Genomic DNA, 15,744 nt, shown 5'->3' with positions numbered 1-15,744 from the left:
ATGAAATGAAATGTATGTAAAACAAGAGAATTAAATAAAGTCCTGATCCTATCGCTCAATCCTGTGTAGGTGTGGGCCATGGGTCCCAAGTCCCCATGTGCTACAATAATATCTTCTACATAGTCTGTATCCATTTCTACATCAATAGTACCTGTATCCTCGACTGCCTCCTTCTAAGCCTCAGGTGTCTCCTCTTCACCCTGGGCCTCAGGAGCTTCACTTGTATCATATTCTTAGTATATGATATTCAATTGTTCTTTTTCATTAAATATAGACAATGACATTCAAAATAGAATTATTATGGAGTTACTTGAATACAAAGTAAAATGAAGTAAAAATTGTCACACTATGTATCAATTATTTATGTTTATTTTTACATTTGGACAAATCACATTGAATGAATAACATATATTAAATACTATGTTTGATATATTAATCCCACATATTATGATTTTTCATATTTCAAATGTTTTCTTAATAAAAGTTGTTTAATAATTCTTATTTATTAATGAAAGGTAATTATATTTAACATAAAATTGTGACATTAAACGGATATAAAAATTAAAATTCAAGTAAATTACATTCTCTTTGATAATTGCTTATGTTTATTTCCACACATGAGGTAATTATATTAAGTGAATAACACATGTTAAATGTACAACTCAATTTAATTATGTATATTTTTTTTTTTGCAAAAGTTAAATGCTACATGTGATCTATTAATTATATTGTAGTTTTTCATATTTTACATATTTTCTTAGTAAATCTTTTTTCATTTTTTAGTTTCATAAAATAAAAGTAAATTCATTTAAGATAAAAATTGTGATATACATTAGACACAAAGTAAAAAACAAGTACAATTTTTCCTTTTTTTATGAATGTTTAAGCTATTTTTAGCGTTAAATAAATTAATAAATTTGATGTTTATGTTGTGCATCGCACAAAATCTAGTTGTATCATATAAGAAGATATACAATAAGTTAAAAGCATATAAATAGGTCAAAATTATTAGATTGTTAAACATTTTATATTAGCTACATTGCGCAACATTTATTTTTTAAAATAAATTTATAAAATGATATATTGTTAGACTATAAATCCAAAATTAATAATATGATTATTTTTTGCTATTACAATTTTTCTTACATTCTAAAACTAAAGAAAAAAAGGACAAGGGCATAACGTTAGTACAACAATAATGCAAATGAGTTCTCCTTAAGGGTCTGGTAGAATAAAGAAAAGAAGTGGCTGGTAGAATACATGAAAGAAGTGAAAAGAAAGATAATTGAGATAAAAATTTTAAATTAAAGTAAAATGTAAAAATATGGATTTCATATTATTTTAGTGTTCAATTTTAATTTTTTTTCGACTCTCTTTTTGTCCAAAGAACACACATTAATTAAATATGATTCAATATTCTCTTGCGACAGTATATTAAGCTGACTTGGAAAAACATTCAATCGTTTGGATGCATTTTCACTTCAGTTGACGACCGAAGTCTCCGCTACATTACAATGGCGAGAGCAGCTTTTTTGAAAAAGCAAGTTGCTTTTGAGTCATCCCATATAGAAAATTTCAAATATCCCAAACCCATAATGCAAGCAGAGAATAAATTTGACTTTTCTTCTATTATCATTATTATTAGGGCAACTATCTTTCTTCTCCACTCCTTCAATTGACACACAACGGCACCCCCAAAGTCCTCATCATCATCATCTTCTTCTTCTTCTTCAATTGACACACTACGGCACCACCAACGTTATTTTTTCTTGCAGGTACCTCAACATTTTCTTCATCTACATGAAATTTCAGTCGCAATTTAGGAAGGAAGAAATTTGTCGTACACTAATTTGCCAAAAGTTGAGGGTAGGATCGTAGGAGGGGAGAGAAAAAAAGAATAAAAGACTACGTTCTTTGGCTTTTCTTCTATTATCATGATTAGGGCAAGTCTCTTCTTCTTCTTCTAGATATTAACTACCATTTGACATGTTATAGCTTATTTTTTCTTGCAGGTACCTCAACATTTTCTTCATCTAGTTGAAATTTCAGTCGCAATTTAGGAAGGAAGAAATTTGTCGTACAATAATTTGCCAAAAGTTGAGGGTAGGACGTAGAGGGGAGAGAAAAAAAAGGAGGGGGGAGAAAAAGTAAAGGTAAACTTGTACTAACAGTACTATCTCACTGGTAGGTTGGCATATTAACCACCCCATGTTTTGCACGTTTCTTAGGTAAATCAAAGAAACCATCCATACCTATGTATCAATTATTCTTGTATGTTTTGTTTTCATCCTGTCTTTAGTTAGCAGATTTTTATATTATAAAGAATGCTAAAATTAAACTATTAGTTATTTACGATAATATTTTAATATTATCTATTAATTTGTATAAAAAGTTTAGTTACTGATATTTGAATCTCATACTTTAAAATTGACTCACCTTAATTCATTTTCAGCCTGGATATCATCATTGAGGGGAACTCCTTTTTACTTGAAAGAATCGGTGCTCAGAAGGAAACACCATTGCAGGCAAAACTTAAATAGGTAATAGTTACCGGCTACCTATCTCACTGAATAAATACTTATTCGTGTGGGTATCTGTTAAACAAATATCCGTGATTTTTTTAATATATGCATCTATTTATAGATATTTATAAAAAAAAGTAGAGCTTAAAAGTATTTTTTAACTTTTACTATAATTTTTATTTAATCTAATATTTATTCTACACCATTAAAAATATCCATGAATAGTTCTTAAAATATAAAATATGATCCAAATGAAAAATTTGTAAGCTCCAATTCAAATTACACTTCAATACATAAGTAAAGTATTTTAACACTAACAAGTGATATATGCATGCACGAGTACAAAGATATATGTCCCTATTCCGTTAATAAACCGTAGAGAAAATATTTGTAGTTAAAAATGCTCTAATTCTATCACAATCATTTTTTATAAAAAATATAATTTAATATTAAAGCTTACACATATTTTGATTCTTTATTAATATGCTGACATTTAATTTTATTTTCTTTATGATTTGAGTTTTTGTTTTCATTTTTTTTTTAAAAATAAACATTTTTAAAATTTATTATGATAAATCCATCACATATTTATGTCAAGTAAGCTGAAAATTTCTTTAATATAGACTTGTGAAGGTAATATAAAAAAAAATTAACAACCGATATACTAATATTTTTAATCACATCTCCCGTTTTAATTTAAACAAAAAAAAGATGAAAAATGAAATAATAACTTTGATTTAATTATAAAAATATCATAAAATAATATAAAAAATAATATATGAACATCTATTTTTAAATTTTTTTGGGTTCTTTTTAATCATTAACATTGTGTCATCACACCTCCGACGAACACGACAAGCTGGGTCGGCCCTGGTCTTAGTAGTAGGATAGCATTGGATAAGAACTATTTATAAATATGAGTTATAATAATTGTCAAAGAGGGGAGGAATTCAAAGATGCATCAAAGGGGTTCAATTTGTTTTACACCCAATTATTAAATATTAAAATTTTAATAAATAATTAACAAATAATGAATTTCACAAAAATACTTAATATCAATTATATGTATAAAACTCGAGCGCACTACTAAAACAAAATCAACAACATAGCACCCTATTTTGAGGGTTATAACTTAAAAAAGTATTTTTTTCTCTCTTTAATCTTGATTATTTAAATATAATTTAATTATTTATATTCATAATTCTTATTTCTCACAATAATAATAGTTTTGTAAATACTTATGGAGTTTATTAGTATATATTCACTTATTTTTATAAAGAATATATTAGCATATTATATTATAAATATATTAACAAATTATAACTAAGATGTGATTTGTTTCGTTAAAAAAATGTGATTTATTAAAATACACCCACTTAAAAATATATCTGGGTATAGGTTAACGTATTCCTTTTAAAAGTGGATCTACGTTGGTAAATTTTAAACATATATATATATATATATTGTAGTGAATGAAATTATAATGATAAAAAAATTGCTTGTCTTATGTGGGAGGAGTCGTTTGGTGAATGGCTTGTCTTACATGAATTGGTGCTTAAACTCATTGGCATGCTTACAACTATAACTTATGTCTTTTCTTACTGTTTTCTGTTGATAATAGTTTGGTTGGCAGATCCTTGTAACTTTTGTTAAGCTCACAATTAGTGGCTTCTTTTCTTTATAATATTCCAGATTTTCCTTTAAAAAAATTAATGATAAAAAATTGCAATAAAAGAACCAAGAATATTTACACTGCTAGAAAATTAGTTTTAACATCACTACATTAATATCCATTTTAAATAAAATTGATCTTAACAAAAATGCAACGATATATTTATAAATAACATAATTTTATTAATATCAACAAACTACTGTTAATATTGATTTTTAAAAAAATCAATGTCGCTAGAGGCTAATGTTAACAATAGTTTTTTATAAAACCAATGTCAACAATTTTATATATTTAAATTTGTAGCATGTTTTCAGTTCTCACTCGTTGTTTCATTTTGTTTAAACTTTCCAAAGTCCATCCCTTTCTTAGTTCATTGTGCAACTCTAATTTTGCTGTCGCTGTTACCGTTTTAGGTCACTTACACCGCTGTCACTTGACAAGTGTATTAAATTTTCATGGTTGATAAAGTTTAAACAGAAAATCAAGTGTCGAATCCATATGAACTTTATTTACATTTAAGTAGATGAATATTTAAATAAAAAGATTTGAAAAAGATTGTAGAAGAACAGTAACTTAACTTTCCAGAAACTTAAATTAAAATAAACAAGAGAAGAAATTAAACATAAATTTAAATTAATTAATTAAAAACAGATAAGATGAGAAAAACCAATATTATAGAAGTTAAATTCAAAATATGAAAATATTGAGAACTTAGCCTATCAAAATTACTCTTGATGTAATGTTACTGATTTTTCTCTACTTATAATTATTTCAATTTACACATGCATCTATTCATATACTCTAACTAAGAGTCCTCAAGTGAAAGAACCTAATTTATTTATTTTTTCTCTCAAATCCCTTTGAAAGATCAAACAATTAAATTGTATTAAGAATGGGTGATCAAACTTACTATTTCCCATTTAGATACTAATTAGATACTATTTCTCAGTTTTTTTAGAAAATAATATTTCCCAATGTTATCTCTAAAACTTACTATGCAAATGAATGATTAAACCATAAACAATAAAATTAAGCACAGAAAATGATAATGTAAAAGGTAATGATATTAAATAAATAGGAAGAGAAATTACATCAAAAGTAGTTGGCTGTTATGTTCCCAACAAAGGGGGTTTAACCTCTCATTATCATAAAAAGTTTTACAATTACAAGATGATTATGAATAGAAAAGGGGATAGATAAGAAAGGAAATGAAGGGAAGGAATAACTCCTAATAATTATTTCTCCTTTTTCTAGCCTTTTCCTTTTATAAGGAATTATATTCTATTAAAATTTATGTGTGTTTCTTTTCCTTCTTTTCTTTCCTTATTTTATAGGTGCAGATCAACTTAGTTTCCATACAACCTTCGCGCTAAGTGCACTTATCGCACTTAGCAAGTATGATGGTATTCTCTCACTGACTGTGTGTCTCGCACTAAGCGCACATTCTCATTCCAAACTTTTTCATACTTCCTAGTGTTAAGCGTGCTTTACTCGCTGAGTCTGTGTATCACACTGAACGCCTAAGACGTGCTAAGCGAACAACTTCAGATCTTTAATTTGCTTCTTGGGCTTTACTTTATTTTATTTTTTCGCGAATTATTCACCAAACATTATAATTTCACCAACTTTTTACACTTTCTTCACAAAACTTTTAATTGATGTTAAATTTTCAATTATTTAAACAAAAAAGGAAGTAATAAGAGAGAAAAATTACCAATTTCTATATAATTTGATTTCAAAATATATCGATACACAACAGTTATCACACTGTCACTGCTTGAGCTCCCTGATGCCACCACTTCTCTGTTCTTCCTTGAATGTTTGGTCTGCTCATGTATTGACAAAAACAAGTTTAATGCCTTGTCTTCTTCTTTGTTCTTCACCGCTATTGTTTGGGTTTGAGATTGGGAAGGTTTGGGTTTGTGACATTGCTGAGATTGGGAGGGTTTTCGTGCATAGACAGGTTAATGACTTTATGGATTTACCGGCTAAAATTCTGTAAGAATAGTATTGTTATCTGTACTTAGGCTGAGAAAATTGTTGCTTTGATGTTGAAGGTATTGATCCTTGAGCATTTCTGTTCTATCACATGATCTCTTACAAAATATATGTTCCGTGAGCATTTCTTTTAGATTTTTCATTGCATATTTGTTTTCATTCCTGATTGCTGACATGCATTTGGCATTGTCACATGAACTCTATTTTTGAACATGTCTCTTACTGCAATATAATAACAAGAAGAGAGACATTGATGCAAAATATTTGTGTTTCTTTTGGTAGATTGTATTTTAAATTCAATCCAACATGTTGGTTTTTATTAATTGCTTAATCATTTTGATCTTTGTCTGATCCCAATTGAATATAAACTTAATTCTTATTATAGATAGTTTGGTTACTTTTGTATAGTGTTTAAATACATATTAAAATTATAAATTAAATAACCGAGACTACTATTTAATTCAGAGTATTTTGTTCCCTCTCGTTATATGGTCATGCACGTGAGTGGGACTAATTGGCTAGTAACAGATAATAAAATCACTAATTAAAGAATTAATATTATACTAAAAATTGTTGTCACGAGTAGATTGATACTTAAATTCCTTAATTAAGACATCAGGTTTGATTCCTGATTTTCGTATCAAGTTGTAAAGAAAGATTAATTAGGTGTCGAATAATAAGAAACTTGAGAACTAATACTATATATTTACTTGATTATTTCGCTGGTAGTACCTAGTCAGTTTTTTTTACATGACCATGGATTCTTGCTGAGTTCTTTTTTAATTTTTATTGTAACAAAACAGTTGAAGAATTGGATATTAAGGAGCTTCTGCCAGCATATTTGAAACCCAATCTCCAATCTAGTGATTTGATCACAGGGGTCTGTTTTGCTTCAAGTGGCTCAGGGTACGACCCTTTGACATCAATATTAGAGATGATAGTGTTTAACTATATGCTATTTAATTATATAGTTTCAATTTTTGTGTGTTCTGCTAGATCTTGTTCTTATATATAATTTTCTAACAGTATGTATGACCATATTACACTTTACCAACTTAGAAAAATTCGTACAGTTAAGGAAATGATAAAAAAAAATTACATTAAAAAAGGTTACACTATTGTCAAATCATGTAACTTGTTCAAATCAATAATGTCGTGTGTTTTTTAATAACATAGATAGTTATAAGCGAATGTATGCTAGTGCTAACTAAAGTGATTGAAGAAATAATTAAGAAGCCAAACTTGCTAACCAATATGAATGCCTTTTTCTTTCTGCCATATCACCAACCATCCCTCATCTCTTTTTCTGCCATTCCAGTTCTAACCTTTAAACTGTTGCATATAATCTATTATCTAGGCAATGCAAACATTAGTGGTTGAAATGTTAGTTTTTCTTAATTCAACATGTGACTTTTTATCTTTGTTTTTTGTTTTTTAATCATCATATCCATCTTATATCTCTTGTATATGATGCATCATATTAGTTTTCATCACCATATACAAAGAAGACAAAGATTTCAATTAATGTTTTACATGCAGACAAAGATTTCATCATATTAGTTTTCATCTTATATCCATCTTATAGCACAACTGTGACACCTTTGAATAGTCAAATAATTATTATTTTACAGACAAAGATTTGTTTACACCAATCTATTACAAAACTTTAGTCCTTTCTTTTTTCTTCTTCTTTATTTTCCCTTTTGTGTGCGTGTATATATATATATGACTAGGAATTAATTTTTGTAAATCTTGTCATTTGACTAGATGAGGTATAAATATTAATGTTCAATGTTGAAAGTCATTTGTAGGCAAATTTTGTTTTACACTTGACATCATGAACATTAATTGTTGGAGATTATTAGTGATTATCATCATAGATATGAATGTTATTCATATTTTTTAGGCTATTTTTTCTTATGACTATTTTTTAATTTTTTTATGTGATTAATGACTATTGTTTTATATACAATTAATGTTTATTCTTGATAAACTTTAGTTTTTCATTTGAAATTCAATATAATGATTCTTCTGGATAGTTTGGATTAATCGTTGTATTGAATCTTAAATTGTCCATTTGAACAGTTTGGGAAGAGTCATTTTTTATAGTATATTCATACGTATAAGTTAACTTTATTTTTTTAAAATTTGATTAAATTTTGGTATAGTGCATTTCACTTTATTCTTCGGATGCATACTTAATTGTGGTGAAATTCATGTCATCACTTCATGTCGTGTATTTTGAGATCAATGTGAAATCCTGTTGAAATTTTGTCAAATCTATGAAAAGAAAGTTAACATTTACGTGAGTCTACTGTAAAAAAAATTCTTCCTATATAGGATAGGATCACATCTTTAATGAAAAATGAGATTTTCTTGCATGGAATCACAAACTTTGAGAGTATCATAAAGTTATTAATTAGATGGATCGAAGTTGGATGAATACAAGTTGTAAGAGCCCTACGTATGAGGAAGACATGAAATAGTTCTTGCAATTTGCTTTAGAAAGAAGTTAACCAGATAAGGACTGAAAATATTTTTGTCCTTGTACAAACTATTTGAATGCAAGACGACAGCTACTAGATGACATACAAGAACATTTGTTTTTAAAAAGATCAATGTTGTGGTGCACTCACAATAATTTTTTTCTTTCTAAAAATCGATGTTGTGAGTGCACCAAACATTTGTTTTTAGAAAAACTAATGTTGTGAGTACACACAACAACAGTTTTTATAAAATCAATGTTGATTTATGGATCACAACATTGATTTTTAGAAAAAATCGATATTATTTTTTGCATATTTTACATTTTTGAGGTTTATTGCGTATTATATGACATCGATTTTTTAAAAAATTGATGTCATGTATTGTATATTAATTAACATCGATTATCAAAAAATTGATGTTAACATTGAGTTTGTTAACATCAATGATTTCAACATTGATTAAAAATTAATATTAAAAGTCGAAAAAAATTAAAGTTAAAAGTCTATTTTCTAGTAGTATTATTTATTGGGTTGATTAAAAAATAAATTAAATTTTGCGTGTCATTAATTTGTCACGTTAAAATCCTTAAATTTTTTTTTCTCTATTTTCATTTATTAGATAAGTGATATGCATTGCTAAAGTTTTCTTCACTTATTTTTTTTAACGTTTCATATTTTGAAAGTATTGAAACTGAACTCTGGTTATAACAACCCCGGGAGCATGTCATGCTTTTCCAACCCACTTTTTTTTTTTTTTTTTTTATAGTCACCCCCATCCCACCCAATTAACATTTTCTAGGCATAATAATATAAGAAAATGTCCTTGTAGGTTCAACAGTGTTGCAAATTTGATGAGTAATATCATCAGTGAAGGACATTCTATTTTGAGGCCACCATATTTTGATGGCAAAAATTACACTGAGTGGAAGGAGCGTATGATAATATTCATACGATCTATCGATTTTAAGCTTTGGCTTGTGATAAAAAATGGACCGAAAATTCCAACAAAACTAATAGGCAATGAAGAAGTGGAGAAAAGTGAAGATGAATACGATGAAGAAGACATGAAGAATTTGGAACTAGAAGCACAAGCAAGAAATATTTTATGCCGTGCCATGAATCAAGATGCTTTTGAAAAATTCTCAAAGGACAAAACAGCCAAGCAAACGTGGGACGAGCTTGAAAGGTGAAGTGCTTTTGTAGATTCAAAATTTTGAAAGATAAAAATAATTTCTGAATGCCACATGAACTTTTTCTCCATTTAGTGAACGCATTTACGTATTGACATATCATAAAATAGTTTATTCTTGCAAAAAATGGATTATAAATAAAATTAAAAGAAATATCATATTTATATGACAAAATTGTACAATAACTTACATAATATCATTTTTAAGATTAAATATGATGATTTTAGTACTTATGAAATAAGAAAATTTTAATTTTAGTCCCTATAATTTTTTTTTAATTTTCATCCCCAAAAAATAAAAAAAATAATGTTTTTGATCTCTGGAAAATTATGAATTATGGTTTTAATCCCTATAAAAAAATCTTTAACTTTCATTTTTCAAAATTTCAAATCACCATTTTTTTTTATCTCGGCGTTCATTTTAAGTTTAATAAATAACATTCATTAATTTTAAAAATCTAGAAAAAAATTAGTGGTATGACATCACAAATAATAGTGTATATCACTTAGATGTGGTTACTTACCATCCGTTAAACTCAAACGGTTAATGAGTATAACATGAGTATATGATAATAAAGATAAAAAACAATCATTCAATTCTAGATTTATGAGGATGAGAAAATCAAAGCAAATATTTAATTTACAAAAACTAAAAATCAAAATTTGCTCATTTAATAAATAAAAAATATATTTAACCCTTTTATTTTCTATTTTGTTCATCGTATATATCGTCCATCCCATTCCACAATTTTCTTTTATTTCTTTCTCTTTCTCTCTTATACATACGAATAATTGTATTATTTAGAAGAAAAAAACGATGAACAGAAATTCTAGTTTAACACCAAGAGAAGGAAGGAGTAAAAAGAGTTAATTTCTACGTATCATTACTCATATATTCACTAATTGTTCCTATTTAATTTCTCAAGTTGTAAGGGCAATCCAGAATCAACTATTTGTACACACCATTATTTGCAATATTGGCTTTTATAGGGAAATGACAGTTGTCGACTCTCCAACTCAGCAACAACAACCGCAAATGGGCAATGCCGCATCAGCTCGTCATAATCGTCCTAACCTTGAGTTTATAGAGGCAACAGACGGTACTCTCTCTCAGTCTCCCTCAAGCTAGTTTTCACCAGGAATACAAGGAAAGAGTATTAATTTAATTAGGGATGATTTGATTCTGTTTAAATTATTAAGAGATAAGAGCACATTTTTAAATTTTTATTTGGAAAGGTACATTTTTATCACACTACTTTAATTTATATATATATATATATATATTCTAAATTTTTTTCATTCTATTTTTTTTTTTTCACACAATCAAACTGAAACTCATCCTAGACATAATATAATGACATACCGTACTTATGTATATCACACATTTTATTAACACTAATTATTTTTTATTTATTATATCATGCCTATGAGTTATTTTTTCTCTTCTCTATTTCTCAATGTAGGTGCTAATTAGCATTTAGGCGTCCATGAATGATCTTTCTTTCATCTATTATACCTGAAGAAAAATACAAAAGTATATCTCATTTGGGGTAAATTTGATATGCAAGAAGAGATAGATAGATAGACTGACAACAAAAGATATATAAACATAACCGGTAATTGACCAATTTTGTTAACGAAAAGCTTACGATAAACTCTATGTTATCGTTTTAATCTTTAAATTTAATTATGAGTGATAAATTACACTTTCAGAAGAAGCAAAGGACAAATTTCTAAGCCTTTGTGTGCCTCTTTACAAGTTTGCTCTAGAAGGCAATTGGCCAGCAGCCAAGGTCATCTTACAAAAAGATGTTAGACTCAAGAACGCAGCAATAGCAGTTGGTTGGGCTACACTTCTGCATGTTGCTGTAGGTGCAAACCATGCTCCCTTTGTGAAGGAGCTGCTGCAAGAACTCGACAACCAAGACATTAAATTGAAAGATATCAAGGGAAACACCGCCTTCTGCTTCGCTGCTGCATCAGGGAACATGGAAATTGTTCAATTGTTGAAACAAAGAGTTGAAAACTTGCCTATAATCAGGGGTGGAGGTGATCATACCCCTCTCTATTTTGCTGTCATGCAAAGAAAATGCGACATGGTAGAGTATCTGTACGACAAGACCAAAGATGTATTCGACGTAAAGGACAGGGAATCACTGTTCTTCACTTCTATCACCACCCGCAACTATCGTACGTATTTGCATGTCTAAAAAACTATTTGAGCACTTACGTTTATAGATTTGATGATTTATGTTTAAATATCCAAAAATATTTTTCAGACTTGGCCTTGAAAATGGCAACAGAGTGTAAAGAGCTAGCTTATGCACGTGATCATCTGAATAATGACACAGCGTTGCATATCTTGGCTATGGCTCATGATCAAAACCCTTTGGATTCTTGTTGTCATTGTTCGGAGCAACAAACTCCCATCATGATCAACCCCGGTAAATTCTTACTTTCATGTTCAGAGCAACAAACTCCCATCATGATCAACCCTGATAAATTCTTACTTTCACTAATTGCTGAAGATAAATTAAAGTATACAAATCAGAGACAATTAAAGCCTTACATATATGTATATATAGGTTGGTGAAGTTTGTAGGACATGAATCCACATCTGTGCGTGGTATATAAGCAGGGACGTATCCAAAGGTATATCAAAGGATGCGAAATTTTTTTTACACAATATTTAACTTCTAATATATAATTATTTAATAAATAATAAATTTAACAAAATAATTTATTATTAATTTTATGTATGAAGCTAGATATATAATTTACTACTAAAAAATTAAAATTAAGCATATATCAACGGAAAAGAATTCTTATATATTTTCTTTTATTAATATTTGTAATTTTAATATTTTTCTCATATAGACATAAAAAAATCTTAAGAGAGATAGGAATGGAAGGAATCTAAGACCTAGCTTGCCCCTTCCCCACCCCCTTATCTATCAGTGTATATAAGTGATAGATAATTCTTCTTACAGATTAATTTTATAAAATTGAATTAGACTTAAATCTAAATCATAAGTTTATATTTGAACTTATTCTAACTATTATATCACTTGTAAATGTTGAGTCAAGTCCAGCAAACCTCAGATATTAGCTTTTGATGTGAAATGAGTGTATTAAAAATCTCACATCAATTAATAATATAACTATATATAAGTGGAGAATTATCTCTAATTTTATAGGTCAATTTTGTAAGAATGAATTATATCTTACTTCAAATTCTAATAATAACTGTTATGTCTTTCATTTTAATACGAAATTTTTTATATTTACAGGCATGAAAAAACATGTAATTTTTCAACTGGTTAAGTTTCTCTGGGAAACAATTCTTCGGGAAAAAACCCTCAAAGAGGCAATTAAGATCATAAGTGAACCTTCTCAACTACTATTTGATGCTGCAGAAGTTGGTAATTTTGGGTTCTTGTCAGAGCTTATTAGTGCTCACCCTAGCTTGATATGGGAAGTGGATGACAAAAAGCAAAGTATAATTCACACAGCGGTTTCGCATCGCCATGCCAGCATCTTCAATGTCGTACATGAAATAGGGTCAATTAAGGATATTATAGTAGAAGGTTTCGTGAAAGGAAACAACACTTTATTGCATTTGGCAGCAAAATTAGCCCCATCAGATCGACTTGAATTAGTTTCTGGAGCAGCATTCCAAATGTCCCACGAGTTAATATGGTTTGAGGTAACCCCTTTATTTTATTGACTTTGCATTTTCACACGGTACACCATTACATTTTTATCCCATGTGTGTTTTTAAGTTTCTTTAATCGTCATTTTAAACAAATAGGAATCATGAATTTTCCTGCTAATAAGGGTAAAATATACTTTACTCATGTACTTAATTACATTTGTCTTTTAATTAGCTAGCAAGAGATGTATAGCTGAGTTGATTGAACATTATATATGAATTGTTATAAATTTTTTATTATTTATTTTTAATTTTTACAGATAAAAAAATATTTGTTTTTCAACTTACCCCTATATCTTTTTAATCAATATATAAATTCTCTAAATTAATTTTTGGTTTAAGTTGACAGTTATATAACCATAGTTAAAATATAAATTGTACTTAAACGAAACTAAGGAACATTAAAAAGAGGTTTCGCTATATAGAAAGATTACAATAAATTCATTAATTCAGTAAAACGAAAAAACAAGTATGGAAAATACAATTGAGAAAGTGAGGGATTAATTATTAAGATTTGAGGTTGATTAATCTATACCAATTGTTAACACATATACATGACAGGAGGTGAAGAAGATAATGCCACCATCATTCATAATGTTGAAAAATTCTGAAGACAAAACCGCTCAGGAATTATTCACAAGGGAACATGAAGGATTGCGCAGAAAAGCAGAAGATTGGATGAAACGCACTGCTGAGTTCTGTATACTTATTTCAACTGTCATTGCTACAGCAGTGTTCTCTGCTGCGATTAACATACCAGGTGGCATCGATGATCAAACGAAAAAACCAAATTACTTGGACAAAACATCGTTCCTGGTGTTTGCAATATCAGATGGAATTGCATTCATCTCATCTGCAACTTCAATATTAATCTTCTTGTCAATTCTCATCTCGCGTTATGCGGAGTATGATTTTCACAAGTCACTGCCCTTCAAGTTAATATGTGGATTGGTAACTCTGTTCATCTCCATAACATGCATGATGGTAGCCTTTGGCAGTGCCTTCTTCATAACGTACGACTCTGGTTTGAAGGTGGTTCCTGATTCAATTTCAATACTTGCAAGTGTACCTATTCTTCTATATATTACTTTGCAATTTTCGTTATGGAAAGATATCATCTACTCAACAATTCATTGCAGGAATCTATTTAAGCCAAGCAAACGAATGATTCATATATCTTCTAGATGAGTAGAAGCTAAGTGTTGTAACCAAGAATCATGTTGTGAGATGTTAGAGTTGTAATATTTCTGAGTTATGACAGATAATATTGAATTGTCTAACGTGATCCAGTTCCACTGTGAAGCAAACAATATTATATATCATTATTATGTTTCAACAGTATTATGCCAATTCATTCCTTTGTTTGTAACTTAGTGTATTATATTTTTTTCTTGTTTTTTTTTTCTTTATCTAGAGTTTTAACTTATGCGACTTTTTATTTAATTTTTAATATTTTTTATGCATTTGACTTTTATTTATTTATTTAATAAGTATTGATGTCGTTGGACATTTGGAAGAGACGCGCGCGATCTTATATTTGTTTCATTATATTTTTAGTTTTAATTATTATATTTTTTAATATTATGTATTCGTCTATAAATTATACTATATCTTAAAATAATTTTAATCAAATTTAAAATAAAGAAAGACCATACACCAGAAATTATAGTTCTATGTTAATTAGTGTAATAATAGATATAAATTATTTAAAAATAGTAAAAAAATAAAATAAATCTAATATTTATTATTGTCAATTTTTGAAGTATAATATTAAAATAATAAATTAAATATTAAAGTATAATGATTAAAATAAATCGTGTGATATAAAAAATGTGTAGGAGAAATTAGTGAAAAATAATTAAATCATATTTTATTTAAGAGGATAATAATAAAATTTAATAAATATTTTAATCATGAAAAAGAAATAAAACATAAATATTTACAAACTAACATTTTAAAAATGTTACTTCGAATAACATTTAAAAAATGTCATAAACTACTTAAAAATCTTATTTATTTAATCATCAAACAAGTTTTTCAACTGCTTGTAATGGAAAGAAGAAAGAAAGAATTAGAAAATAAAAAATAAGTAAAATAACATGATTAAATATAAATGATAACTTCATAATTTAAATATGTTGGATCCTAGCATGCTTAACTATCCT

At 28.0% G+C, this 15,744-nt stretch overlaps 1 protein-coding gene across 7 annotated transcripts; it reads left to right on the top strand.

Annotated features, from left to right (window-relative positions):
- The first annotated feature begins 1,538 nt into the window (after positions 1-1,538).
- LOC100808366 (uncharacterized) lies at positions 1,539-14,929 on the top strand. 7 transcript variants are annotated; one of them, XM_014761919.3, is made up of 11 exons: positions 1,539-1,866; positions 2,013-2,153; positions 2,453-2,540; positions 5,529-5,597; positions 6,996-7,098; positions 9,508-9,864; positions 10,858-10,967; positions 11,581-12,057; positions 12,147-12,311; positions 13,158-13,573; positions 14,141-14,929. In XM_014761919.3, the coding sequence occupies exons 6-11, from the start codon at positions 9,530-9,532 to the stop codon at positions 14,765-14,767; spliced, it is 2,130 nt and encodes a 709-aa protein (XP_014617405.1). In that variant the 5' UTR covers positions 1,539-1,866; positions 2,013-2,153; positions 2,453-2,540; positions 5,529-5,597; positions 6,996-7,098; positions 9,508-9,529; the 3' UTR covers positions 14,768-14,929. The 7 variants fall into 7 exon arrangements, with proteins under 7 accessions (XP_014617405.1, XP_040861314.1, XP_014617406.1 ...); XM_041005380.1 differs by having other exon boundaries at positions 2,013-2,228; XM_014761920.3 differs by lacking the exon at positions 2,013-2,153 and having other exon boundaries at positions 1,539-1,775.
- The last annotated feature ends 815 nt before the right edge of the window (positions 14,930-15,744 follow it).

This window comes from Glycine max, chromosome 9 (genome assembly GCF_000004515.6).
Source record: "Glycine max cultivar Williams 82 chromosome 9, Glycine_max_v4.0, whole genome shotgun sequence".
NCBI lineage: Eukaryota > Viridiplantae > Streptophyta > Magnoliopsida > Fabales > Fabaceae > Glycine > Glycine max.
This window is presented reverse-complemented; position numbering and strand designations above follow the sequence as displayed.

What these genes read in the sequence shown, in the direction of transcription:
- LOC100808366 (XM_006586902.4), top strand. Translation starts at nt 9,530, where the DNA reads ATGAGTAATATCATCAGTGAAGGACATTCTATTTTGAGGCCACCATAT. An exon ending in ACGTGGGACGAGCTTGAAAG is followed by an intron (nt 9,865 to 10,857) that starts GTGAAGTGCTTT and finishes TGGCTTTTATAG; the next exon opens with GGAAATGACAGTTGTCGACT. An exon ending in TATCACCACCCGCAACTATC is followed by an intron (nt 12,058 to 12,146) that starts GTACGTATTTGC and finishes AATATTTTTCAG; the next exon opens with ACTTGGCCTTGAAAATGGCA.